General features: G+C 27.3%; 2 protein-coding genes across 2 annotated transcripts; one reads left to right on the forward strand and one right to left on the reverse strand.

Moving 5' to 3' along the window:
- Positions 1 to 2,732: 2,732 nt before the first annotated feature.
- Positions 2,733 to 7,152, reverse strand: LOC107447378 (fizzy and cell division cycle 20 related). The gene has a single exon (XM_016062278.4). The coding sequence runs from the start codon at positions 6,832 to 6,834 to the stop codon at positions 5,392 to 5,394; it is 1,443 nt and encodes a 480-aa protein (XP_015917764.1). The 5' UTR covers positions 6,835 to 7,152; the 3' UTR covers positions 2,733 to 5,391.
- On the forward strand, positions 7,146 to 26,280 carry LOC107447379 (ribosome biogenesis regulatory protein homolog). The gene is made up of 12 exons (XM_016062279.3): positions 7,146 to 7,476; positions 7,556 to 7,628; positions 8,845 to 8,883; positions 11,423 to 11,461; positions 12,421 to 12,522; positions 16,995 to 17,073; positions 21,547 to 21,654; positions 21,735 to 21,775; positions 21,892 to 21,999; positions 23,349 to 23,450; positions 23,543 to 23,571; positions 26,066 to 26,280. Exons 1-12 carry the CDS (start codon positions 7,388 to 7,390, stop codon positions 26,196 to 26,198), a joined length of 942 nt encoding a protein of 313 aa, XP_015917765.1. The 5' UTR covers positions 7,146 to 7,387; the 3' UTR covers positions 26,199 to 26,280.
- Positions 26,281 to 26,452: the final 172 nt, after the last annotated feature.

A 26,452-nucleotide genomic window follows, 5' to 3' on the forward strand; every position in this document is an offset into this window, starting at 1 on the left:
TAAAATTCGTATTTTTTAAAGGTAAAAGATAATTCTTTTTAAAAAAAACAATTTGACTTGCACTTTAAGGTAATATTTTTCATTTTATTCACAGAACGTAATTACAATTATTAAGATTAGGTCAAATAGAGTTCTTTATTTAAATTTATCTTTTGCCTTAATCTTAAATACAGCTTAAATTTTAGGCAAAAGTTGATAACTTTAACGGCAATAGTTTCGATGTTTGTCAGCTGTAATGTTCTACAAGGATTTTAACTGGCACATAGAAATTTGGCTACTCTGAATTTAAGCTTAAATGAATGAATTCGATTTAAAGTAAACATTTATCACAATATTTAATTTAAAAAACGTATGATCATCATATAAAGTGGTTTAATTGATGACTAAATTTTAAAAAAAATTCTGCCCACAGTTCAGGGCTCGAAAAACAACCCGTCCTCGGCGGTCAAAAATTCCCCGCGGACAACAAATTTCTCGAATCCGACGTCCGCTCGGACGGTACCCTCGGATAAATTGAAATTCCAGATAACTTGACCTTTGTCATTTAAATTATTTATATAATTTTAAAAATAAATTTTAATTATCATAAAAGAGATAAATTACTTCATAAAAGATACTATTAATTAAAAAGTAAAGTAATAAAGTAAAATACTAGGTTACTATTAGTAACCTAGTATTTCTTTTATTATTGTATAATGTAATCCTAGTAACTACTAATTCATTATGCAATTCAGATAAATGTTTGTAATAAATAAGAGAAAATTATATTTTTATTTATTCAGAAGCTACGGGTTAGTTTCAAAGGAGGACGGGTACATTGTTGGGCAAGCCGTCCCCGAGGACGACTTGCCCAATAAATATAATTTCTGAGTTTTTTCGAGCCCTGCCACAGTTATCCATGCTTTTTATTGGTAATATCACTAGTAAAAAAATGTTACACAAAAAGTGTAAATGCAGGCAGCTATATTTATATTTTCTAAATGGTATAGCTTTAAAAAAAAAACAACAACAACAAAATTGACGCGAGCTCAAAACTAAAAGAAAAAATACCACAAAATACCCCCCCCCCCCTCCCGCCGAAAAGGCAAGATTTGAAGATGTCAATTATTTATCTTCTTACTAATAAAATCTTGATTAACATTTAGAAAGTATCAGGTGAATTTCTCAGTAACAAGTTGGCATTTTAAGAAATAAACATTTTAACCACCAGTCAAATTTAGTGCTAAAAATTAGTGGTTTAATTTGGAGTCAAAAATAAATATGTTACTGTCCAGGCCTTCCATCAACATCACGTCAATATTTTGATATGGGATACTACCCCTCTTGTTAGGTCACAATCAAATACTAGCGATTCAGAAAAAGAAATCCCATATGGATTAGATTTCAAATTTTATTTTTAAACTTCAAGTATGTGCTTCAATGACATTTGTGAGAAAAACAATAATAAAGATTGTGTGTGTATTTATATTCATGAATGAACAATATATAAATATTTAATTTGTTGATCTTAAATGTTTTTATTTTAACTAAAATGTGAGAAGTCACACTTCTTGTTACCTTTCCCTCTCCCTAGTCACAATTTCAGTACTCTCCTCCAAGCATGACAACATTTACTGGTGACCCTTAATTCCTCAAATATAAATAAATGTTTAGCCCAACACATGTTTTTTTGAAGAAATAAATTGGCAGAATATTGAAATTAAGATCAACAGCAGTAACAGTTAGAATGAGTTTAAAAATGCGATATAGTAAATTCCTGTTTCATGTTTAAAATATTACAACTTATTCATCGTTAGAAAATGAGATTAACAAGGATGAAAAACCAATATTGACGTTTTTGTAGTCATGATCTTATTTTTCGCCAGTACTTTTTCAAATGTAAAATTAAACATTTAAATGATAAAAAAGTTAATTTTTCCCTAAATAATAGGTTTTATCAGTATTTAATTTTTTAGTAAGATCAACATACTTATCAGAAAATAAGTTTTTCAAAAAATTATAGTAATTCTAACTGAAACTCTCAGAAATTATGGATAATCTATAGTAATAAATCAAAAATACATATTTTTATTTTGGTTTCTCAAACTTACAGGGGAGGAAAAAAACAGTTTACCTATATATAGTATGATGGACATCCATTTCTTAATATCCACACAATATCCTTGGATCAAACCTAGAAGACAAGTAAACTCCTGGGTCAAGCACTGGGATAAACTTACACTCTTTATAAGCTTTTTGGGAGAAAAACAAAACCGAATTTGTGTTACAAAGAGAGGAAAACCTCCTGTCAATGTTAATCTAAGGCAATGCAGAATGTTTTAAAAATTTCTTTTGATAACTATTTTTTTTAATCAAAACCACAGAATAACTTCTTTTATTAAAGCTGCAAGCTACCACAAACCACTTAAGTTCATTTAGATTTCGAGATCTGTTATTTTAAAACAATTGAAAATAAAAATAACCTACATTTCAATTCTAGCAATGGTATGAAAATTAATTCTATGGAAATATCTTATCTGTATTCTTAAACCATATTTGATGCAAATATAGTGTGATGTAATATAGTGCACAACATATTTGATGCAAATCAGTTCAGAATTACTTATTTTTATAAAGTTTAACCAAACCAAAAGGACTGGATTTCATAAATACCATACCTACATGTGATATTGAACAAAAAAAATTCTAAAAGTTTTCTTTTAAAAGAAAAAATATATATATATGTCAGTCAATTTAAAAGAAATTTTAAATATTTATTCTGAAACATACATATTAACATTTAAACTCAACAAGATAAATCATTCTTTGAAGACTATTTTATTACAGTACTAATTTATCACTTAAGATTAATACTAAATTTACAAGTAAAATAAACATTTTACATTTTTTTTAAAAACATGTACACAAAAATAGTTTTGGAAGCTATAACTTATAATGCGAGATAAACAATAAAATACTATTACAATAAAGTTCACTAGAATAATTTATCAATAATAATTTATAAAAGGCTGACCCAAACAGCAACCTCCTAAAAAATTTTAAAATTCAAAAACAAAAATAAACTAAATATAAAATCTGAATAATAAATAAGAAATCTATACAATACCTACTTACTAAATGCTTTAAAACAATTGCACTAAGAACAATGACAGACAATTTTAATTTAGAACACTATTTAAACTTAGATTTTTAACAGATTAGGTATTAGAATAATTGATTGTATATTAAGAGAATTGGAATCCTGTGGTGGTTCAGCCTTTTAAAGATTATTACAATTAAAAAGATGTACATAATGCATAATTTTCTTACACATCTTCTGAAAATAAAAATTAGATTAATAAAAAAGTTTTCATTGAACATAATTATGCACCAGTCAACAACTAAATTTCAAATTTCTTTTAATTAGATGCTGATTGAGATTTCTTATCTATTGTTTTTTAAAATATCAATATCATTAATTAGATTTGTTTTTAAAAATATATCTGAAATAGCTTAAAAAAAAAACAAAGTTTACTATTTAATGGACAAAGAAACTATTAAAAAATTTTCAAAAAGAAATTGTTAATAAATAAATATTTACCTATACATAAAATACTAGATATACTATAATTAACACCAATATACTGAATCGTTCAATAACCATGTACTAAGTTTGAATTTTTTTTTTTTTTTTTTAAAAAACTGACATTGTCTAATAAACATACAATTAAATAAAAATGGTCTGCTTTTATATTATTTCATATAATTTAAATACAAAACGCTTTTTTTTAAAATTAAGTGTATAAAGAAACATTAATAAAGTGGGAAAAAATTCTTGCATTTCATCTGCGCATTAATATTAAACCAAATTTACTTAAAATAGAACTTAAATTACTGAAACAAAAAGTAGGATGAAAATACAACCATATTCTAATAAGTCTAATAATAACTTCTGTTGTCTGAATGGTATATTTTCCCTTTCAAATAAATAGCATTCTGAATTCAGCAAAACTCCTAGCTAAAATTTCACATTAAGAGAAATTCAACAAATTATAGTTTCGTCATAACTAGAAAATTAGCAATGAAAAAAATAAATTAAAGAAATAAGATAAGCAAAAAATTCAAAATGAATTATACATTCTAAAAATGTCCTTAGTAATACGTTAATTTCTTAGCAAATAGGTGAATTCTTTTAAATAACTGGTTTGATATTTACAAAAGTTTGGTGGCTGCATCACCAATAATGAGACAAGTTTGTTTTAAAGGTTTTCAGAAAACAATAGGTTCAAATATAAGGAATCAGCCAAAAAATTCACATTTTCAACATTCTAGTATCAGAAAACCTGAGATTATGTAGAAATATGATATAAACCGCGTAAATTAGAAATTTAAAAAAAAAAAAAATTATATAGGATTTGTATAACATCAAATGTATAACAATTTTTATGAGAAACATTGTATAAAACAGGTACAAATAAAAAGAAGTAATTAAATCTGAGATCAAACAGCAACAATAAAACTTTACCTAATAGTATTGAAAGATTGGTATACTTTACCACCTTCAGATACTAACTTTAAAAAAAAAAAAAAAAATTAAAAACCCTTTTACAAATAAAAGTAACTAGAAACTTTAGTTACATAAAATAAATTATATTAAAAGCAAGATTTTTACACAAAATCTTCTAAAAAATATAATATTTCACAAATATGCTAATTAAACATATTAAATCACGTTTCATACAATTCCATTTAAAATGGTATGAATAAAAGTAACCCAGCAGTTCAATTAAAATGTTAAGGATTATAAGCTTTACAAGCTAACCCTTAGTATTATTTTAATTCAGGGCTGCTGTAACTTAAAATATCTATCGTTCAAGATTATCACTGAAAATGACTAAAGTACAAAAATTATTCTATATTTCTATAGTTTGGCATTATTTTAAACTAAAAAAAGAATCTTTACAGCAAACAAAAACATTGATTCATTAAAAATAATTTTTTCAGTTGGAAGAATGTACTAAGAATTTTTTTTAATTAGTTAAATAATTTACAGAATCAGTAAAAAGATATGTATCCTAACATGATTAAGTGATTTTGACATTAATTAGCTATAAATAGAAATATTTTTCCAAATTAAATAACATTTATTAATAAATAATTTTTCAGTTCAAGAAATTTATCAATATTAACCAAAAGATAACAATTGTAAAATTAATTTTAACTAATCAACTAATAATAACAAAATTTAGTATGATGTTAATAAATACACAAAATTGGTATATCCATATGCTAATGATTACACAAAATTAGTATGATGCAGGATGAGTTTGATTACAGAAATATTTTTCTTTGATAGATTATGAACACAGAAATAATTCAGTGAAGCAGCAAATGCAACTGGAAGCAAATAAATTAGCGAATACTTGTGAATAAATTCAAAGCAGATTTAGCCTCCTTTTGGGAACGTGCTTTGCTAAATACATTCCAAAACCGTAATGTTTCATCACCAGCACCAGTTACAATAGATTCCCCATCTGGTGACATAGCCAAATACAACACTCGATATGAATGACCAGTCAATTTGGCTACCTGGGTTAAAGATGGATATTTCCACACTAGAATTTGATTTTGAGAATAGCCGTGAGTGCTAACCAGTTCAGATGCATGTTTAGACCAAGCTAAATTACAGACTTGAGAGCCTGTATCAATCCATTGCATGGGTTGCCCGGTTAAAGTATTCCAGAAACGGATACAGCGGTCAGCAGTACCGCCACCACTGGCAAGTAAACCATGATGATGGGGTGACCATGCAATAGCTTTAACAGCAGCAAGATGTTCTGTGTAAGTTTGAATAGGGGATAGACTGCTCATATTCCATACAAATAATTTATTATCATTTCCTCCGGATGCTAGATGTTGGTTATCTGGTGACCATTTAAGACCACACACTTCTTGCCTGTGTCCTCCGAGTCTGCGTTCTGGTGTAACTGATGGTGTCCGGACATCTCTTTGAAGAATCAAACGATCTCTACTTCCAGAAGATAAAATGTCCCCATTCCAAGCTAATGCACCAACTCTAGCTGAATGTCCTTCAAGAACTGATACACATTTGGTTCCAGCTACATCCCAAACTTGCACCAAACCTTTATGAGTGCCAACAGCAACTAAATGTCCTCGTTCTGCCCAAGATACAGATGTCACAGTGTCAGCATCAGCAGATAAGTCGCAAAGACGAGTGACCTGAGAAGTGCAAGCACTCCATAAATAAACACAAGTGCCAAGGCCAACACTTAAAACGTTGGTGGAAGACCAATCAACAAGATTCAGGTAGAAATCGTCCTGCAATTCAGGAGCGTCTAAGACTTTAAAAGGAATTCTGGAGATTTTTCTTGCTGCTTTTCTAGGTGATCTTAACAGTTTTTGACTTTTGCTACTAACGGGTGATAAGGAATATGGTGAAGACGCTTCATTTATCACAGAACTTTCAGATACTCTATAAGAAAACAAATTGGAATTTCGCCCTTCACATGGTGCAAATGCTTTACGTTCTTCAGCTTGTTCTTTGACGTCTTCAATAGCTGCACCTAAAAGTTCATTCTTCAGTAAGCAATTGTATGCAATACCGTCTTTAGAACAGTCGGAGCTGTTATCTTTGGCCTTTTTATTTTGTCCAAATGACTTGTTATTTTCTTGCATTAAAGTATAATTTACTTGCCAGTCGTTTGATTTTCTCCATGGAATAAAACGATCACCATATTCTTTTCCTGGAGATTTTAAGGGGGTTGGTACTCGCAGCAATTCATTGGTCTGTCCATTTTGCTGACGAAAGAGCCTTTTTTCATATTCTTGATTCATATTAAAAAATTATTTAGTCGAAAATTAACCAATTTTCACCATGAAAGGTGTTATAACTTCTATTAAACTCTTAAGAAATGGGGACGCTGCAACACGACTCAAACTTCAAACAAGACCTTGTATTATTTTTATAACATTGATGCCACGCGCACGCATCTAAAAAGGCAAATAAATGATACGAAACATTCTTTTGTTATCGTAATGCAAAACAGACTTTTGTAATCAGTTTCGCTATCGAATTACATTCATGTGAAAAGTTAAAAGATAATTTTGAAAGAACATGTTCGATCATTTCATCATGATTTTACAACAACGAAAAACAGTGAAATAATAAAGCCAACATATGCTTGAAAAAATGGAATAAAAAAACATTAGTTATAATTTAAAATTTTAAATTACCAATATTTATTGAGTAATTGCAACTTTTGAATTATAATATTTATATTTTACAATCCAATGATTTTCATCAGAGACATTTAGGCTATCGCTGGCACAAGATCTCTATGGTTCTTATTAATTTTAATTTGGCATCACTTTTTCTTTGTTTATAAAAATGGAATCCGAGAGTGATGTTTATGTGGAATTGGATGTTGGGAATTTACTTGTAAATAATATTGTACTAATAAAAAAGCCATTTGGAAGGTATTATTTAGTAAATACTAATGCTATTTATTTTAAAATAAATATATTGTTTAATTTTCTCATTTTATCAAAATTTTAGGGAGTTGAATGAGGAGGCTCTGAAACATGTGGCATCTCAAGGCGCGCAACGTTTATTGAATGAAATTTTTAAGGTTTTTATTTATTTTCATCAATTAGATTTTTCAAAGAATAATTTAAAACTTATTTGTAAACACCCTATCTATAGAAAATTCACGAGCAAGCTTTTAACAAGTTCTTTAAAATGTTGATGTTAAGTTAGAAAAATCCGATGTGCTGTCGTTTTCTACATTTTAATTCCGACATGAGATATGAAATTTTTTTAGTAGAAGAATTAGCGAAATGTTTCTGTTATTTCAATTAGATAATAAATCTGCATAAAATAGCTTTTTTTTTTTTAAATTTCCATAAATTTTTTTTATTCATAGTAACAATAAAAAATAATTTTAAGATCATGTACATACAGCAAAATAAAGGGTTATTTAAGAAAGGGAAGGATCTTAAAGTAAAAAATATAAACGTTTTTACTTGGAGGAGGCTATAATGTTTAAACCCTGCAATTTAATTTTTTATTGTGGTGTTTTTTTTGTAGTAGTTTCTTGTGGTTCACTGCTCAGAAGTCTTTTCTGAAATATTTTTCGAATTGGTCAAAATGTTCTTCTGTAGGAATTAAAATTGGAAGTGGCAATAATCTTTCAACATAAAAAGAACCATGTGTGAAATTTATTTTTGAATTAAAGAATATTTCAGAATATTTATTCTTCAAAAGAACTTTTATGTGAAATTTACTTTAGAAGTAAAAAATATTTCAAAATATTTATTCTTCAAAATATAAAAATTAATTTTTATTGGTTTTTAAGAGTTCTAGTGTTGAGTAAAGAATCACATAGAGCAGCTTCATTTTTTAAAATTAATTCATGCATAAAAAAAAAAGAACTTAAGCATAAAGGAAAAACATAAACTCAAACCTTCTTCAGTGGTATAATATGTATTGATTTTAACAAATTTAAAATAAATGTGGAAGTTATATTGTCTATATTATAATTCACTTTTATTTACAAAGAAAATTATATTGTATTATTATTACAAGGAGGATATTTCCGTATCGTGATCTGCCACGCCAACTACAATTGCCAAGGAGCCAAATTGATTTGCTTGGGGGTGGCTATAAGGTAAACCCTTGGAGTTGATTGCTTTCTGTGGTGTTTTGTTTTTAAATTTCTCACGGGCCACTGCCTGAAAGTTGCCAAGGTGTGACGATTATTCTGCCACAGATCAAGATACAAAAATATCCCCCTTATATGTATCATTTATGTAAAAAAAATTTAAATTTATTAATTTTTGATTTAGCTTCCTAGTGAATATCACGAACATGTACCTGTTGCTAAAGTGAGTATTTTTTAATCAAAATTATTTAGTTATTAAAATTGTATTAGTATGTCACTTATTTTTGATTTAATAATTCAGAAACAATTTCAGTTTCTTACCTACCATTGTGTGGTTATTGCCAAAACCTGTCTACCATTATGCTGTAGGATCTAATATTAAAATCATTCCAAAAATGTAACTTATTGAGATCCATATCCAAATATGTTATGTTTTGATTAACTTAGTGTAAAACCTGTTCTTTATATATTTAATAAAATTTAGGAAAATGAGAAAAGAATAACTAATATTAAGAAATGTGATAGCCATTTTTTTATGGTTAAAATTTAAATAATAAAATGAAAATTTGAAAAAAAATGTTCTCTGGTTGAAAATGATCTAAAATTTGAAACTACATGATAAAGTTCCGCACTCAGCGGGACGTACGCAAATCTGGATAATAGGTTTTTTTCATATGATAGACCTTGCACATAAACAAAAGCTAAAGTAAATCTTATACAGTAAATAGAGAAAGAAAAAAATTTTCTTTAGTCAATATTTTTTCGTAAATTTCATGCATAAAAAGATTCTTTTTTTAAAAAAAATCATGTCTAGCGAAAAGGTTATTTGTTGCAATTGTGAAGCCACAATAGTTAAAACAAATTTGAAAACTGATTTATCAAGGCGGCATTCCGAAAAAGAAATAGGATGGAAGTCGACAACATCTAAAAATGCCTATATGCTTTGAATTAAATCGTCGATAAGAAAAAAAAAACGCAATCTAACGATAAATGAAATAAAGCCTGAAAGATATCTCACTATCTACGATTTTTTAGCATGCGTATGAAAACCAGATTGGTGAAAAATATTTACTGGTCACTTTCAAACAGGTTTCCATACGCATGCGAAAAAAATCGCATCCAATGAATATGGCTCTAATACCGATGTTTCAGTACTGATAAAGACTATTTCGTTTCGAGATGTTGAATAGACTTGAGCATATTGAGTCGGAAACTGCTTCTGCATACTTCGTGTGGAATCAGTGCTATATATTTACACAATACAGTGCGAAATCACAAGCGCTGTGTATTTTTTTCGTTCTGAACTTAATCTGATCACGAAAAAAGTTTTATTTACCTCCTTTTTTTTAAAAAAAAATCTTTCAATAAGTCAGTACAATATTAATCGAATCTAATTAATTAGATAAAATTAATTAGATGTAGAAAAAATTGAAACAAACATTGCTTTAATTTTTTTGCTTTTAGAATTCGGTTATAGTCAATACTATTTTATTATTTTGATTACTCAACTTCAATATTAATTTTTTCACCTGATTTGTTTCTGTACCTGATATAACTACTATAGTGAAACATTAAATCATACTGTTTTAAACTGATACTTCAAATTCAGTTATCTTGTTTTATAAATTTAATCTTTTTGTCCATTCTTAGCTATTTCTATAAGTTCTATCTTATTACAGGTTCTGGGTAATCTTTATTTATGCTCTAGTAAGCATTTTTGTCTGCAGATCTATACATTTATAACTTTTCGTTATTATCGAAGATTATGCAAATTTATACTTAAACAATTTAAACTTATTAAGAAATGTAAACTTATATTATGAAATTAAGAAAAAAAATCTACACAGTTTTATTCTATGCATGTAGACTTATTTTATAAACACGAATTTCATCTATTATTATAAATTCATTACACATACATTTATAACGATAAAAATATCTTGCAGAAAGATATTGGTTCTAATTAGGTTTGTCGCAGAAAGTCAGAAAAAATTCTGCCACAGGGATCAAGTGTGTCAAGATGTGATATATGAAATAGAAAATTTGGATGTCTTAATAATTTGATATTAAAACAATGAAATTACATATCGAAATAGCCCAAAAAAAATTTTTAAATAACTGCCAAAAAAAAAATTAACTTTCATCAAAGAATGTAGGTTTGCAATGTAATCGAAAGTGTTAAAATATTCTATATCAAATATAAGTTTCACTTGTCTTAATAATATTGTTTAAAAATATCAGAATTTAAAAAACCATGTGGAAAGGGTCTAAGGGCGATTTAAAACTGTAGAAAAAGCAATGAAGATTTATGAGGTAATTTGCTTGAACTGTTTTTTTTTTTTTTTTTTTTTTTTTTTTTTTTTTTTTTTTTTTTTNTTTTTTTTTTTTTTTTTTTTTTTTTTTTTTTTTTTTTTTTTTTTTAAATATATTGGGGCTTGTAATCACGATCAAGGAGCATATAGAGCTGAAATTTTTCACCCAAAAGGCTATAAGGTCAAGTCCCACAAACCCCTTTATTATTTATTTATTTATTATTTTTTTTTTAAATTCTATGAAATGTAAATTTAGGTGCCCAAATGCAGTCAAAAATGTCATTCTTTATATGCTTCTCAGAATATAAAAATTATTTGCTCCTATCTCTCTCAAAAACCAAATTTACTTGCCCAAGCACATTTTTCTACTATAAAATGGTAATGTTGCTGTTTTCCCTCTCTGACATATTTAATTCATAACTGATTTTGTAATTGTGAATTCTTTTACAGCTCCCGGCACCTACAACTGTCATTCCCCGTGAAAAACATGTAAGTATGATATTTGTTTATTGGTGATAATAAATTGGTTTTACTGGAAAACATAAATAAAATACAATGAAAGTGGGTATTTTCAAAATAATGTATACTTAGTATACATATATTTTTTTATAATTATTACTCTCTAATATTAGCAAGCGTATTTGACATTGCTTCTACAAAATAAAATGACATACCTTTTGCAAAATGTATTTAGTGTACAGATAATTTATATATTTTTTTTCATATTAAATATAGTGAGGCTATTTAAATCCAATAGGTATTTTAAAATTTATGTTAAATTTTAAACTAAAAATATTTTTACTTTTAAGTAAAAACTAGATTTTGACTGAATAATAAATGGCACATAGTGGTCAAATATAAAGCTAATCTTGAGTTCATGCAGCAATTTCTTTGTGTTTTAAGCACACTTTTTGTGTAAAATTGTATTACGTGAAGAGAACAATGATAACTGTTTCAATTGAAAAGTGTCAACAAATTTGACTTAATAGAGATTCTTTAAAAAAAAAAATACTTATTTAAAAATTTTACTCATTCTAAAGACCAAGATTTAAGACTGTGATTTCAATCAATTTATTTTAAATGATATATTTCTTGATTATTTTGATGCATATTTGATTTCATGTTCACTTTAGATTATCAACATATTCAAATTTAAATTTATTTAACACTTTTAAAATGAAAGAAAAGTTTTCCATTGAAATTTTACTGAAGTGCTATCTATTTGTGAAATGTTCTATGAACTGAACAATAACCTTCTACAACATTGAACTCAAATTTTCTATGCTTCAATTTTATGTAGATTTAATTTTATCAACATATTTTAGTGTCTATGACTTTAGCAGAAAATAAATTATATTATTAATTGTAACATTCTTGAATTAACTATATTAAAATTTACATTTATGATGTGTTCAAATTAATAAGCTAATCTTGTTCATTTTATTCAGGTACCTAAAGAAAAGGCTATGACTAAATGGCAGAAATTCGCCAAGGCTAAAGGAATACAAAAAAAGAAAAAAGATAAGTTAGTTTGGGATGATGCATCAAAGGTTAGTTTTTTCTTCAAATTTCCCCTTATCTTTCTATTTTAAAACAATGTTGACACAAACTTGAACAGAATACTTGAAAAATGACTTTTCAAAGGATTCTAAGCTCTTGACATATTGTTATTTAATATTCATTTGTATTAAAAATAGTAATTTATTGAAACATTAAATATTTCTGCTTATATTTTCTAAATAATATTAAACTATAAAGCAATTTAAGTATACGGAAATAAATAAATGTTTTATAAAAAATTAATGATTATAGTCATTCCAAGGTGTAACTGTTTCTTTTTTTAATGTCTTAAGTTCGTATGAATAAATCTTAATGTTTATAAGAATAAATCTTAATGGTTATAAGAGTAATCTTAATTATTAGTTTTGTTTTATGCATGAACTTCGATAACTATAAAAATTGGTAAAATTTCCTATTTGTAAAATATTTAATACATTATGCAACAATTATCATGAAATTTATATTATTTTGTAAAATCTACTTGATTTCTATCCATGTGTTGGCATCTATGAATTATAAATTCTACACTAAATCTATTCAAATTTCCCCCACAAAGTACTTTGTCAAATGATCGGCAAAAGGGCTGTATACTGAATAGTGGCCAAATATTCAATACATGCCTAATTATAATGGGCTCAGTTTTTAACACCTGTTTAGTGTTTCATGTTCTAACAGTTTGTACAGTAGTGCAACATAGTATGACGTAAGCTGCAACTGTTCTCGCTATACGATTTGTAGCAGTTTCGGTAGAAGCAATAATGAAATATATTTGTTGGCTTAAAAATTAATCAAAACTCTGAGAAGAATATTTAGTTGGACTAATTTACTTTAATTTGTTAATATTTAGACGTTGATCAGTATTTTAGCACTCTTTAGACACATGTTGTTTAGTGTTTCATGCATTAACGGTTTGTAAAGTAGTGAAATATGATATGGCTTAAGTTGAACTGTTATCACTCTATGATTCTTAGCAGTTTCAGTAAAAGCAACAATAAAATATAATTGTTTGCTGAAAAATTAACCAAATATTTGGCAAAATTATATTTACTTGGAATAATTTACTTTGATTCAATAAAATATATGTACATTGTTCAGTATTTCGGCACGCTTTTGACACCTGTTTAGTGTTTCGTGCACTAACAGTTTGTACAGTAGTGCAATATAATATAGCTTAAGCTGAACTGTTATCAGTATATGATTCTTAGCAGTTTTAGTAGCAGCAACAATAAAATATAATTGTTGGTTTAAAAATTAACCAAATATCTGGGAAAATTATATTTATTACGAATAATTTACTTTGATTCGATAAAATATATGTTCCTTGTTCAGTATTGTGGCACGCTTTTGACACCTGTTTAGTGTTTCATGCACTAACAGTTTGTACAGTAGTGCAACATAATTTAGCTTAGGCTGAACTGTTATCAGTATATAATAATTCTTAGCAGTTTCAGTAAAAGCAAAAATAAAATATAATTGTTCCCTTAAGAAATTACCAAATGTCTGAGAAGAATATTTAGTTGAACTAAACTACTTTGATTGAAAAAAAATGTATACATTGTTTTGTATTGTGGCACGCTTTTGACACCTGTTTAGTGTTTCATGCACCAACAGTTTGTACAGTAGTGCAACATAATATAGCTTAAGCTAAACTGTTATCAATATATGATTCTTAGCAGTTTCAGTAGAAGCAACAATAAAATATAATTCTTCACTTAAGAACTTACCAAATGTCTAAAAAGAATATTTAGTTGGACTAATCTACTTTGATTGAAAAAAATTTTCATATGTTGTTTTGTATTGTGGCACGCTTTTGACACCTGTTTAGTGTTTCATGCACTAACAGTTTGTACAGTAGTGCAACATAATATAGCTTAAGCTAAACTGTTATCAATATATGATTCTTAGCAGTTTCAGTAGAAGCAACAATAAAATATAATTCTTCACTTAAGAACTTACCAAATGTCTAAAAAGAATATTTAGTTGGACTAATCTACTTTGATTGAAAAAAATTTTCATATGTTGTTTTGTATTGTGGCACGCTTTTGACACCTGTTTAGTGTTTCATGCACTAACAGTTTGTACAGTAGTGCAGCATAATCTAGCTTAGGCTGAACTGTTATCAGTATATGATGATTCTTAGCAGTTTCAGTAAAAGCAACAATAAAATATAATTGTTCACTTAAGAAATTACCAAATGTCTGAGAAGAATATTTAGTTGGACTAATCTACTTTGATTGGAAAAAATGTATACATTGTTTTGTATTGTGGCACGCTTTTGACACCTGTTTAGTGTTTCATGCACTAACAGTTTGTACAGTAGTGCAGCATAATATAGCTTAAGCTGAACTGTTATCAGTATATGATTCTTAGCAGTTTCAGTAGAAGCAACAATAAAATATAAGTCTTCACTTAAGAACTTACCAAATGTCTGAGAAGAATATTTAGTTGGACTAATCTACTTTGATTGAAAAAAAAATTTATATGTTGTTTTGTATTGTGGCACGCTTTTGACACCTGTTTAGTGTTTCATGCACTAACAGTTTGTACAGTAGTGCAACATAATATAGCTTAAGCTGAACTGTTCTCAGTATATGATTCTTAGCAGTTTCAGTAGAAGCAACAATAAAATATAATTCTTCACTTAAGAACTTACCAAATGTCTGAGAAGAATATTTAGTTGGACTAATCTACTTTGATTGGAAAAAATGTATACATTGTTTTGTATTGTGGCACGCTTTTGACACCAGTTTAGTGTTTCATGCACTAACAGTTTGTACAGTAGTGCAACATAATATAGCTTAAGTTGAACTGTTATCAATATATGATTCTTAGCAGTTTCAGTAAAAGCAACAATAAATTATAATTGTTCACTTAAGAAGTTACCAAATGTCTCAGTAGAGTATTTAGTTGGACTAATCTACTTTGATTGAAAAAAAAATTTATATGTTGTTTTGTATTGTGGCACGCTTTTGACACCTGTTTAGTGTTTCATGCACTAACAGTTTGTACAGTAGTGCAACATAATAAAGCTTAAGCTGAACTGTTATCAGTATATGATTCTTTGCAGTTTTAGTAAAAGCAACAATAAAATATAATTGTTCACTTAAGAAATTACCAAATGTCTGAGAAGAATATTTAGTTGGACTAATCTACTTTGATTGGAGAAAAAAATGTATATGTTTTGTATTGTGGCATGCTTTTGGCACCTGTTTAGTGTTTCATGCACTAATAGTTTGTATAGTAGTGCAACATTATATGGCTTAATCAGCATCTGTTACCGCCATATTATTCGGATCAGTTTCACGAAAACAACTGTAAAATGTTGACTTGAGAATTAACTAAATACCGCCGTCGATTATTCTTTTGGACTAATTCACATTAACTCAAGCATTAATATCGTGATTTTACAGAAATACGACGCCATATATATGTTGACCTGCAGAATTCAGCAGAAATGAAAAAAATATTTGATCAGAAAAACTGCATCTTCAGAATTGTTAATAAAAAAAAATTGTTTATAAACAATTGTATGCTTAATACATTTGTGACAAATAACTAATCCTAGATGATGATAATTGATTAAAAATTTAAAAATCATTGAAATTTTTAATTGTATGATTAATGAATCTAAGCAATTTGCTTTAAAATCAGAAATATATATCAATAATATTTCAATAAATTTCTGTATAAATTTTCAAAATTGGTATGGGATACAATTTTGAGCAGTTCAAACATAAAATAATTTAAATAAGCTATTAATATACAATAAATGAGTGATAGTAACCTTACGTTATGCAAAATTATGCCATGTAGAATAACTGCAATCGCATCACATCACTTAATTGATTTTAAATACCTATATATTTATGAACCGATTAATTAAACTACTAACTGCATAGGAAAATTAATGAATCTCCTTTTGTGCAAAATTGTACCACAGTTAACAATCGTGAATGCATCTATATCTTTTATTTTTCTAATTATATATAAATTTGATTATGTACCTAAAAATTGCTGAAGTAATTTTTAAATTAGCAAAAATTATCAATCAGCAATGAAAAAGTAGATATCTGCTGTTGCTACTTTTTGATGTAACTATTTCATTGAATGTTATAGTAACAAGTTTGTTTGTTTAAAAAAATCATAAGAAATACTTTTTTAATAAATGAAAAATTATTTATCAGCTCTGATGAATCTTAAACTTATTCTTTAAACTTTTTAAGAGTTTGAAAAAAAAATTATATTTGAAACCTTTTTCAGATTTTGTGTTCTCTGAAAACTGTAGCTAGTTGAGAATATTTCATATTGTTTAAACCAATTAAACTTTTTAGTTCATTCTAGCAATTTTGAGAATGTGAAGAATGTTCTACTTGCTCTGGTTTACAGAGGGTTGTTACAATGTTTTGCTTGTTTGTTATAAAATTAAATATTTGTAACTATAATGTTATTATTTTTCTACTAGGACTGGAAGCCACGTTTTGGTTATCGTAGCATAAAAAATAAAGATGATTGGATGGTTGAAGTACCTCAAAATGCTCCTGGTAATTGATTTCAGTTTTCAAATAATCAGAAATATTCCAAATAATATCGTTATCATATGTTATTTATATCTGGTGAACAAATTAGTGAAATATTTATAAGATTTTAGTGTAGAAATTACTTCATGCAAATGTTGTTAAATTGAAAGTGAATTGGAACTTGATAAGACTGTGGTTATTGAATGCTGTTTAATACTATGTCTCTTTATGTCATGGTTAGAGATTTACATGTTTTGTAATGGAAAGTGTTATTGAAGAGCGTAGAATGTTTTAAATTTCATTTCTCTTAACCTGAGCACTCTACTTCTAGTTCACTCAAAATATATTTGTAATTTTTTTATTTATTTGAGCTTTTTTTTCCTTCTAAACAGGGTTGGCAGGTTTTTGACATGTGACAGTTTTTGACAGTTTAAACCATGGTTTAAACCGTCACGTCAAAAACCTCAGTGTCGAAAATGTCAAAAACCTATATTCATATGTGAAATTTAATTAATACATAAAATTTATATATTTTTTATAAAGGATAGTGTTTCTAAATATGTTCTAGAAAAAATAAATTTAAAATTTTGAAGAAACACTTATATTTTGAATAGTAACCAAAATCTTGTACTTTTGAAAGCTCACATCTTTTGTAATATTATGTATTCATTTTCATGTGTTATTGAAAATCTGCAGTGATATTATTAAGAAATTTATTTATAACCAAATTTAGTGTATAGTATAGATTATACTAAAAATTAGACATTTTTAAAGATAAACATTAGCAGTTTTGTACATTAGACATCTTTTAAAGAAAAATCTTTTTAATATTCTTTTAAATCTTCTTAATAATCTTTTTAACATAAGACAATACAAATTTAAGTGCTTTCTGTTAAATACACAGAGTAGTTAGTGTCGATTTACAGTATATTCAGCCTATTCATTTACTATGCTGAAAATTTAGTTTATCCAAATACTTGTGAATTTCATTTTGCTGAATACGATATAGTTTTGTTGAATATCTAAATATTCAGCTGTTGAATAATTACTTCTTGCTTTCAAGATATGCATTATTTGTATTCTTAATACAAGTGGAGAAAAAAAAATTAAGAGATAAAAATTGTTTTAAAATGATAAGTGTAATAATTATAAATAAATATAATAAACAATATGAATTATATTTATCATTATTCATAAATATAACTACTTTTAAATTCAAATTAACATACTGGATAATAAAGATATTCGGTATAACATTAAAAAAAAAAAATTTATACACTTGTATCAAGTTTGTATTTTTACAACATAACTTGTAAGTTCCTTATAAATATTAGTTATATGTTCCTTATATGTCAAAAATGCATAGTAATAAACTTTTAATTTTCTTAAGTATCAAAAAGAAGAAACAAAAAATTTTTTAAATATAAATATTTAAAAAAATTTTGTGCAAAATTTTTCTGCACATGCATTTGAATATAAATTTCTGAGATTTTAAATCTGTTATTTTACCTTAATTTTAATTAAAAATTTTTTAAAACCAGCTGATTACCTATAGTATAATTAAATTTCAATATAATGCATGGCAACTGTTGGTAGTTTTGAAGTTTATATATTTTCTTGGCAAACTTCAGTTTTTGACATTTTTGACGGTTTAAACCAGTATTATACCCTTGTCATGTCAAAAACCACTTTTTGACGTCAAAAACCCAACCCTGCTTCTAAATAATGACAAGATTAAAAGGCAATTACAGCAAAAAATACAAAGATCAATTATAAAGAGAAAAAAAAGCAGAGAAAACAATATGAATAGCTGTTGCAATGGCCTATGAATCCATAAGGCCCCTGGTCTCCCAGAAGCGTTCCACAAGAGATTGTATAATCTGGAGGGAAGTGTAAATAAAAAATAGATTTTTATGTATGTAATCAATACAAATAATAACATGAAGGTGTAAATTAAAGTTTGTTATTTTTCAGTGTTTTTTAGCTATCACAGACCTTTTGATTGCAGGGCATAAGTTTGTAAGTGGTCTTTAAAAGTTCTTTAACAAAATAGCTAAAATCAGAGGTAGAAAAAGCTTTTGTAAAATACTAAAATGCCAAAAGACTTTGAATGTGGGTTTGTATACTATTCCCAAAGCTCGGCTGCGTTTTAATTTCATTTGTAAATAAATTTAAAAATTCCACTTAATAAATGATTTCAAAACAATTGACATATTTTTAAATAGATGCATTTTTTTATTGGATCTGGTAAAATGTTTCAGAATAAAAGGAAAATATTTTGTTTATATTTTATAATTTTTATATTATCTTTCAGCATTTTGTTAAATATGAACCCTGATTGTTGATGACTACCATTAGATGATACCTTATCTGTATTGTAATAGTGTGAAAATGCTTCTGAGTCATAGGAAATGCTACACATTTTTGTTGAACTGTGTTTGGTTTTCTATGTGTTCCACAAAAATATATTAGGTCGTGTCATAAGTAACTTCCGATGCAGCTAACTGGAATCTATTGTTCTTATCTACCCGCCATGACAACAAGTTGTTGTTTTCACTATATAGACAAAGCTTCAGTTAATCTTTTGTCAACTGTTTTGTGTGATACACGTTATGCTAAACTGTATTTTTTAATCTCTGAAATGAAGAGTCAAAAAGAATATATTCGTCATGTAATACTTTGGTAATTTAAACAAGGCAATAGTGTTAGGGCGACAGCTAAAAAAATATGCTGTGTATATGGTGAAAGACTAATAACTGATCGGGCAGTTAGAAATTGGTTTATAAAATTTCGTTCTGGAGACTTTTAAAGACAAACAGAGGGTGGGACATCCTTCAGACTTTGAAGATAACCTTTTAAAGGTGATATTGGAGCAAAATCCATGCCAATCAACAAGAGGTATAGCAGAAAGGTTGAATACATCACAATCAACTGTTAAACGCCACCTGGAGCAATTAGGGAAAGTCAGCAAGTTAGGAATATGGGTACCTCACAATCTCAGTGAACGGGGAAAAAAATCGCATATCATTCGCCACAAGTCTGCAATCACTGGTAAAAATTTAGCCTTTTTTAAACAGGATTGTAACAGGCAATGAAAAATGGGTTACCTGTGACAATATAGTTCGCAAAAGACAGCGGCTTGATAAGGATCAAGCACCCCTACCAGATCTGGAAGTAAACATCTGTAGCAAAAAGATTCTATTGTGTGTATGGTGGGATTGTCAAGGAATAATTGGCCACGAGTTGTTGAAATCAAATTTAACTATTACAGCAGACAGGATGATGCAAGGAGTGCAGGAGAAACTACATGAAATCGTCAAATGCAAAAACGTCATTCTTTTAAGTGACACGCGACCACATACAGCAAGGGTGACTCAAGTAAAAATTCTTGAGCTTGCATGGTCTGCTTTACTACATCTACCTTACTCCCCGGATCTTGCCCCAACAGACGACCACCTTTTCTGTTCCTTACAAAACTTTTTGAATGGAAAAACCTTCAATTCTAAAGAGCAAGTCAGGCAGGCTGTCGAAAATTTCTTCCAGTTCAAACCAACTGCATTTTTCAAGGAAGGAATTGATAAACTGCCAGGAAGATTAGAGAAGGTTATAGATTATAGTGGTGAATACATAATAAATTTAATTTGTTATTCAATGAGAACAAAATAAATGTCTGATAAAAAAAAAAACAGAAGTTGAAGTTACTTATGACTCAACCTGATAGTCTGTTTTATTTATTATTATTTTTTAGTTTTTTTAGTTTTTTCTATCAATTATGCAAATTAAAAGAATAATTTGTTATTTACAGTTGCAAGATATGAGAATTCACTACTGGTTGTTATTTGGTATATAATCCATACAGAAAATCAGAAACAATTAAATTGTAAAAAAGTAAACAAAAACAATGCCTCACTTGTTCAAATTTAATTAAACTGCAATATTCAACAGTTATTAAAAAATGATTTATACTGAATGAAAATATAAGTAGATAAATTAAGGAAAATTTTGTTTTCTTTAAAGGAAGAAAAACACAATTTTGTATTTTTTAGATTTGAAGATATTAAGTCACTATATGTGACAATAAAGAATGAGGCATAAGTAAAAAAAGATAAAATATTAATCAAAATAATTTTTTTTTAAATTGAAGAAAACTTTGGTAAGGCTTTCAATTTTGTGGAACACTGTAGAAGAACATCTTTATATATAGGATTTCAGTGTTGGTTATTAATTAAGACAAAGTTTTAAAATTGGCAAGATTTAGCCTGTGGAATCCGAAGTGATGTTCAGTAAAGTAGCTTTTATATTTATTAACTGAAAATACAAACTATTAACGAGTTGGTTTGCCATGTTTTCGGCAGTAAAAATTTTCTTTCGACTGGTGTGTATTAGACTAAAAGAAAACACAAGATAAAAGTTATATATACTAAATAAGTAATGGAAATAAATGGTTAATTTAAGAAAAATAAAATTTTAAAACACTTGTTTTTAATTAAATTATAGATCCAAATGCTGATTTTTTTGCTAAGGCTAAAGAAGCAAGAAAAGAAAAAATAGCGAAAAATGAGTATCAAAGGTTACGTAACATAGCCACAGCTACGAAAGTTAAAGGTAATTTCTTTTTTACTATAGTTTAGTCTGTGAACTGTAGTCTTTAATACCATTAAAAAAATTTTATTTATTTTTTGTAGTTACAAATCTGGAATCTGTTGACAGAGCAGATAAACATCAGGTAATCCCAATTTCTATTAATTTTTATATTTTGTAAACCCATAAGTGTAATATTACACAAAATACTGTTTTAATTGTACAAAATAATCTATATTTTCATCAATGTTTTCATTGTAGTTATCTCGATCTCTGGCAGCTGCAAAAACAGCTACTGCATCGATTGGTAAATTTGCTGACAGACTTCCAAATGAAAGACCTCCTAAAAATAAAATGAAAAAAAGAGAGGTAAAAACTTTCTTTCAATAACTTAATTTTCTTTTCCATAAAGATTCAGTTTTGTTCATTTCATTCTCTCCTCCTTTTTTGCTGTTTTTGTGCCAATATTGTTTTGCTATTCATTTATTTTAAATATTTTTTGAGTTAATCACTATTTAGTGACATTCAGCTCGTATCATCGAATACACAACCAAGATGATCCCATAGAAAAGGGGAGGAAATTTATTTAATCTAGAAAAACCCGTTTGATTTTGATTACCAGTTTTTGTGCAATTTAGATCATTAAATAGATTTATTGTTTGAATGCATTTATATTCATAAAATTGAATAAATATTAGTTATTTGTGACCACTGTCAAAAACAAGCATAATCGATCCTTTCTAATCATGAGTTACTTTATGTTATCATCTAAAGATACAGTTCTATACTTCCTATTGTTAGAAATTTTATATGTTACAGTCATGCTATGATGTATAAAGAGTTTAAAAAGCTATAAATTTTAACATTCATTTACTCTTAAACTCTTTGCTTAAGCATAACCTTAATTTTAAAAATATCCAGGGAAACGGAATGATTAAACAAATGCTTAAAAATAATAAAATAGATTGTTTAGCAAGAAATTAATTTGTCTTTTTTTTAATACTAAGTTTTTGCAAAACGTGAAGCGTTTAACTTTATTTTCAGTTATTCAATGTCGCCACAAATTACGAGTGAAAATTTTATTCAGTTAATGAATTTTAAGTAAGGCATATACTTCAGCTCAATGTTGCTTGAAGAAAAGTTATTGCTTTAAGATGGTGAATGTTTGAAAAACAAATAGTTTATATTTTTAGTGGTTTGTAGCATTTTTGAAATATGTGCTCCCAAACTGCACGCACTGTGTCATAAAGGGTTTTCAAATTTCACATTAGTTAGGTTTGAAGTTTTCATTTTTAATAATTGTGTGGTACCACCTACTAAATTGGAAATCAGATGATCTCTTCAGACTTCTCAAGCATATAACTGTCTTATTTTAGTGAAAAATTCAATACGATACAATTGCTTCAAATGAATGCATGATTCAAATCATAGCAAAGTAAGGTATTAAAAAAAAATTTTTAAAAATTATAATAATAGAAATGTTTGGTTTTTAAAAGCTTCAACTACATTTTTTATAATTTCAACATTACAAGCTATATTTATCACTAATAATTACCACAATATAATTACCAATAATATTACCTCTATCTATTACTTATATTGTATTTAATAATCAAGTTCCAACATTTCAATTTTAAAATCCATGTACATCAGTCTATTATGAAGTAGTACAAATTAAATTTGTTGAACTGGTTATATATGGTTTGCATTTTTATTAGTTTAAAGCCAACATTCCAAGCAGTATGTCCATTGAAAGAGATAATAATCTAAGAATATTTGAAGGTCTAGACAAAAAAGCACCTAAACTGAATGTGGATGAGGTAAGATTTTATCCATTTGATTTTTAAATCAATGTATTTCTCATTTAATAATTTGCATTATACTAATTATCTACTTTCTCTTTTAATTATAGGCTGTTCAAAAATACATCGCTAAACCTGCGTAAGTGTTATTTTAACTTTCGTTCTTTTATTGTATTTAACATCTTAATATGCATTTATTACAGCATGCTTCAATCAGAGGTGGTGGGTAATTAATATTTTATCAAATTGTAAAAATTGAAGCAGATTGAAATGCAGAATTATTTTTTTTGAATGCAAGTACTTAATGTTTTCATATATAGCAATTATTTTTATTTTCAAGTTTTAATGTTGTGCAAAACTTGGTCCACAAGCCTTGAAATTACCAACCCTTACTTAACTTTAACTGTCTATTGATCACTTTTATTGATTTTTTTCACTATCAAATGAATGACATCAACTAGTTAACCACAATAAAATTTGTTAAATTCTTTCTAAAATCTCTAAAGAAATAAACTTGTGCTTAGAAAAATTGCCTGTAACAATTTCCAAAATTTTAAGTGAATTTACAGTTGACTCACTCCTAGACCTGCTATGAATCGATGAGAATTAGAGTGTAATGTGTATTTTCAAATTGCACTGCATTATTTTTGTTATTATACTGTGTCATATGTTACAGAATAATATATATTTTGAGCGTGGTGGCAACATAGAAGAATCATAGAAAAAATTTTAAAACAAATGCAATTTTCCATGTTGATATGCTATAGTTAATGAAAAATTTAGTTTTTTTTTCTTTTCAATTTTGCGTTGCATTGTTTGTCGTTTAAAAAATTTATATAACTAGTGAGAATGGTTTAGTTTTTAATTTTGTTGAATGCACAGAGAATATTAGTAATTATCAAAAACCTTGTTGCAGAACAGTACATGTAATTCAGTATTAGAATCTTTTTCCGGGTAGATATGGTTCCATAAACAAAGCAAAAGAGAGATACTAATCCACAATGTTTCGCTTTTTCATCATTTTCTTACTTATCTCTTTTATACATACAGAAAATTTAAAAACGGCATAACTACACTACCAAATTTTTTTGGTTGTGCACTTTCAAAAATGTTTAAGGAATTCTAGAGGTAGTTAACTATATTCTGTGCAACAAGAACTGATAGTAAGTTTAAACTAAAGGTTTATTTCTCATCTCAAATGTTACCTACACTGCCACTGGCCAGTTCCTAATTGTGTGACAGAAATTTTTCTGGCTTTTTGCTATAAACCTTATTAACACTAATATCTTTCTGCAAGATATTTTTAATAATAAATATATGTAACCATTTAATAACAAAAGTGCCTATGTGTATTGATAATTGTTTTTAATTGATGTGTATTGATTTTTTAATTATATAACTTAGGTCAAAAATTTTATAGAAAAATATCTTTTTAGCTAAAAGATGATTTATGTTTTATAAATCAATAATATAAAAAAACTAAAATAGATAAATATACACATTTGCAGACAGAAATGCAAACATTAACACGAGAAAAGTAACATTTTACCTACATACAGGTACAACTTTAAGATAGTTATAAGTGGAAAAAAAGAATTAAATTTATGTAACATTTGTTTTCAATTTCAATAGCGTGTGACATGTCTTTGATTTCTCCTATCTCACAATCTTTTCTGCAGTTTTTTTCAATGCTAAATTTTTTTTAATAGATTATCAATTAAATGAAAAGTGTAAAATAATAGGCGATTATTCTTATGTACGAAAGCAACGTTTATTAAATTTAAAGAAAGGAGAAAAATATTTTGCATTACATTTTTTTACTGAAAGCATTTTCTTATATTATTGGCAGTATTCTTGCATTTTAAGAAGAAAAAAATTTCCACATTTCACCCTTTTTTGTCTTTTATGATTCATAATCATAATGAACTGTTATATCAGTTTTTTACTCTTAAAATAGTGAAAACTTGCTGTATAGCTCTAAAAAAAAAACTCATCAAGAGTCATGATAGAAAAAAGGGGGTTGTGGTGTAAAAGGAATTAACTTCTTGTAAAGACAAATTTTTGCTCAAATAAATATCTTAAATCTTATGATCACCTGTTCTAATTTCAGTAGAAGTTGCTCGCTACCAAGTTTCTTTCAATTATGTGAGGAAAACAATTCTGTAGATACGCTTTTAGCAGAATAATTTTAATTACAGCAAAATTTGGGCTGAGTAAAATTGTTCACATAATATTAAAATTTTGTAACAATGTTGTCGTGATTCTTGCAAAGGCTAGGTCAGTTAAGTGCTGCCTGTCTTAACTTTGGCATCAATCTGCCACATGTCTGCTGTTGCTGAACAGAGCATATTTAATAAATGTTAAGTTGGCTAAGTTGAAAAAATAATGAATTGCTTTTTATGTTTATAAAAATAAAATGCATTTAGTCACTTGTTCGCAATCTTATACTTGCCCAAGGTTCCTCAATGGTATCTTGAATACATAACTTTGTAAATGTTTGACAACTGCCTAGCTAATATTGGTTCTCAAGCCTTTTTGTTCCATATTCTAATTGAAGTGTAGTAGATTACTTTTGATTCAAAGATATATTTAAGGTTTTTTAAGATTTATTTCTTTCGCTTTTTTCTAATTAGTAAACAAGGTATACCTGATGAACGAAGAGAAATGAGAAATAAAAAACTGAAGGCTAAAAAGAACAAGCACAAGAAAAATGTGTTCCGCAGTGGAAAGAAAGGTGGCAGACCAGGATTTAAAAATCCAACATAATTAAGATCATTTTGTACATATTATACAAGTACTGTATTAAATGTATATTAATAAATTTTCTTCATTAATCATAACAATATAAGTTACCTTTTGCTTTGTGTATGTGTTTTTTTTAATTTAAAACTTTATTTGCAATTTTGTGATTTTTAAATGCCAATGATGTGTTAGTACATGACTCATATGAGAGAAAAAACACTTTGTCAGCCTCAAACTAATAACATGATTAAATAGTTAAAATTATTTGTATTATTTAG

This window comes from Parasteatoda tepidariorum, chromosome 8 (genome assembly GCF_043381705.1).
Source record: "Parasteatoda tepidariorum isolate YZ-2023 chromosome 8, CAS_Ptep_4.0, whole genome shotgun sequence".
NCBI lineage: Eukaryota > Metazoa > Arthropoda > Arachnida > Araneae > Theridiidae > Parasteatoda > Parasteatoda tepidariorum.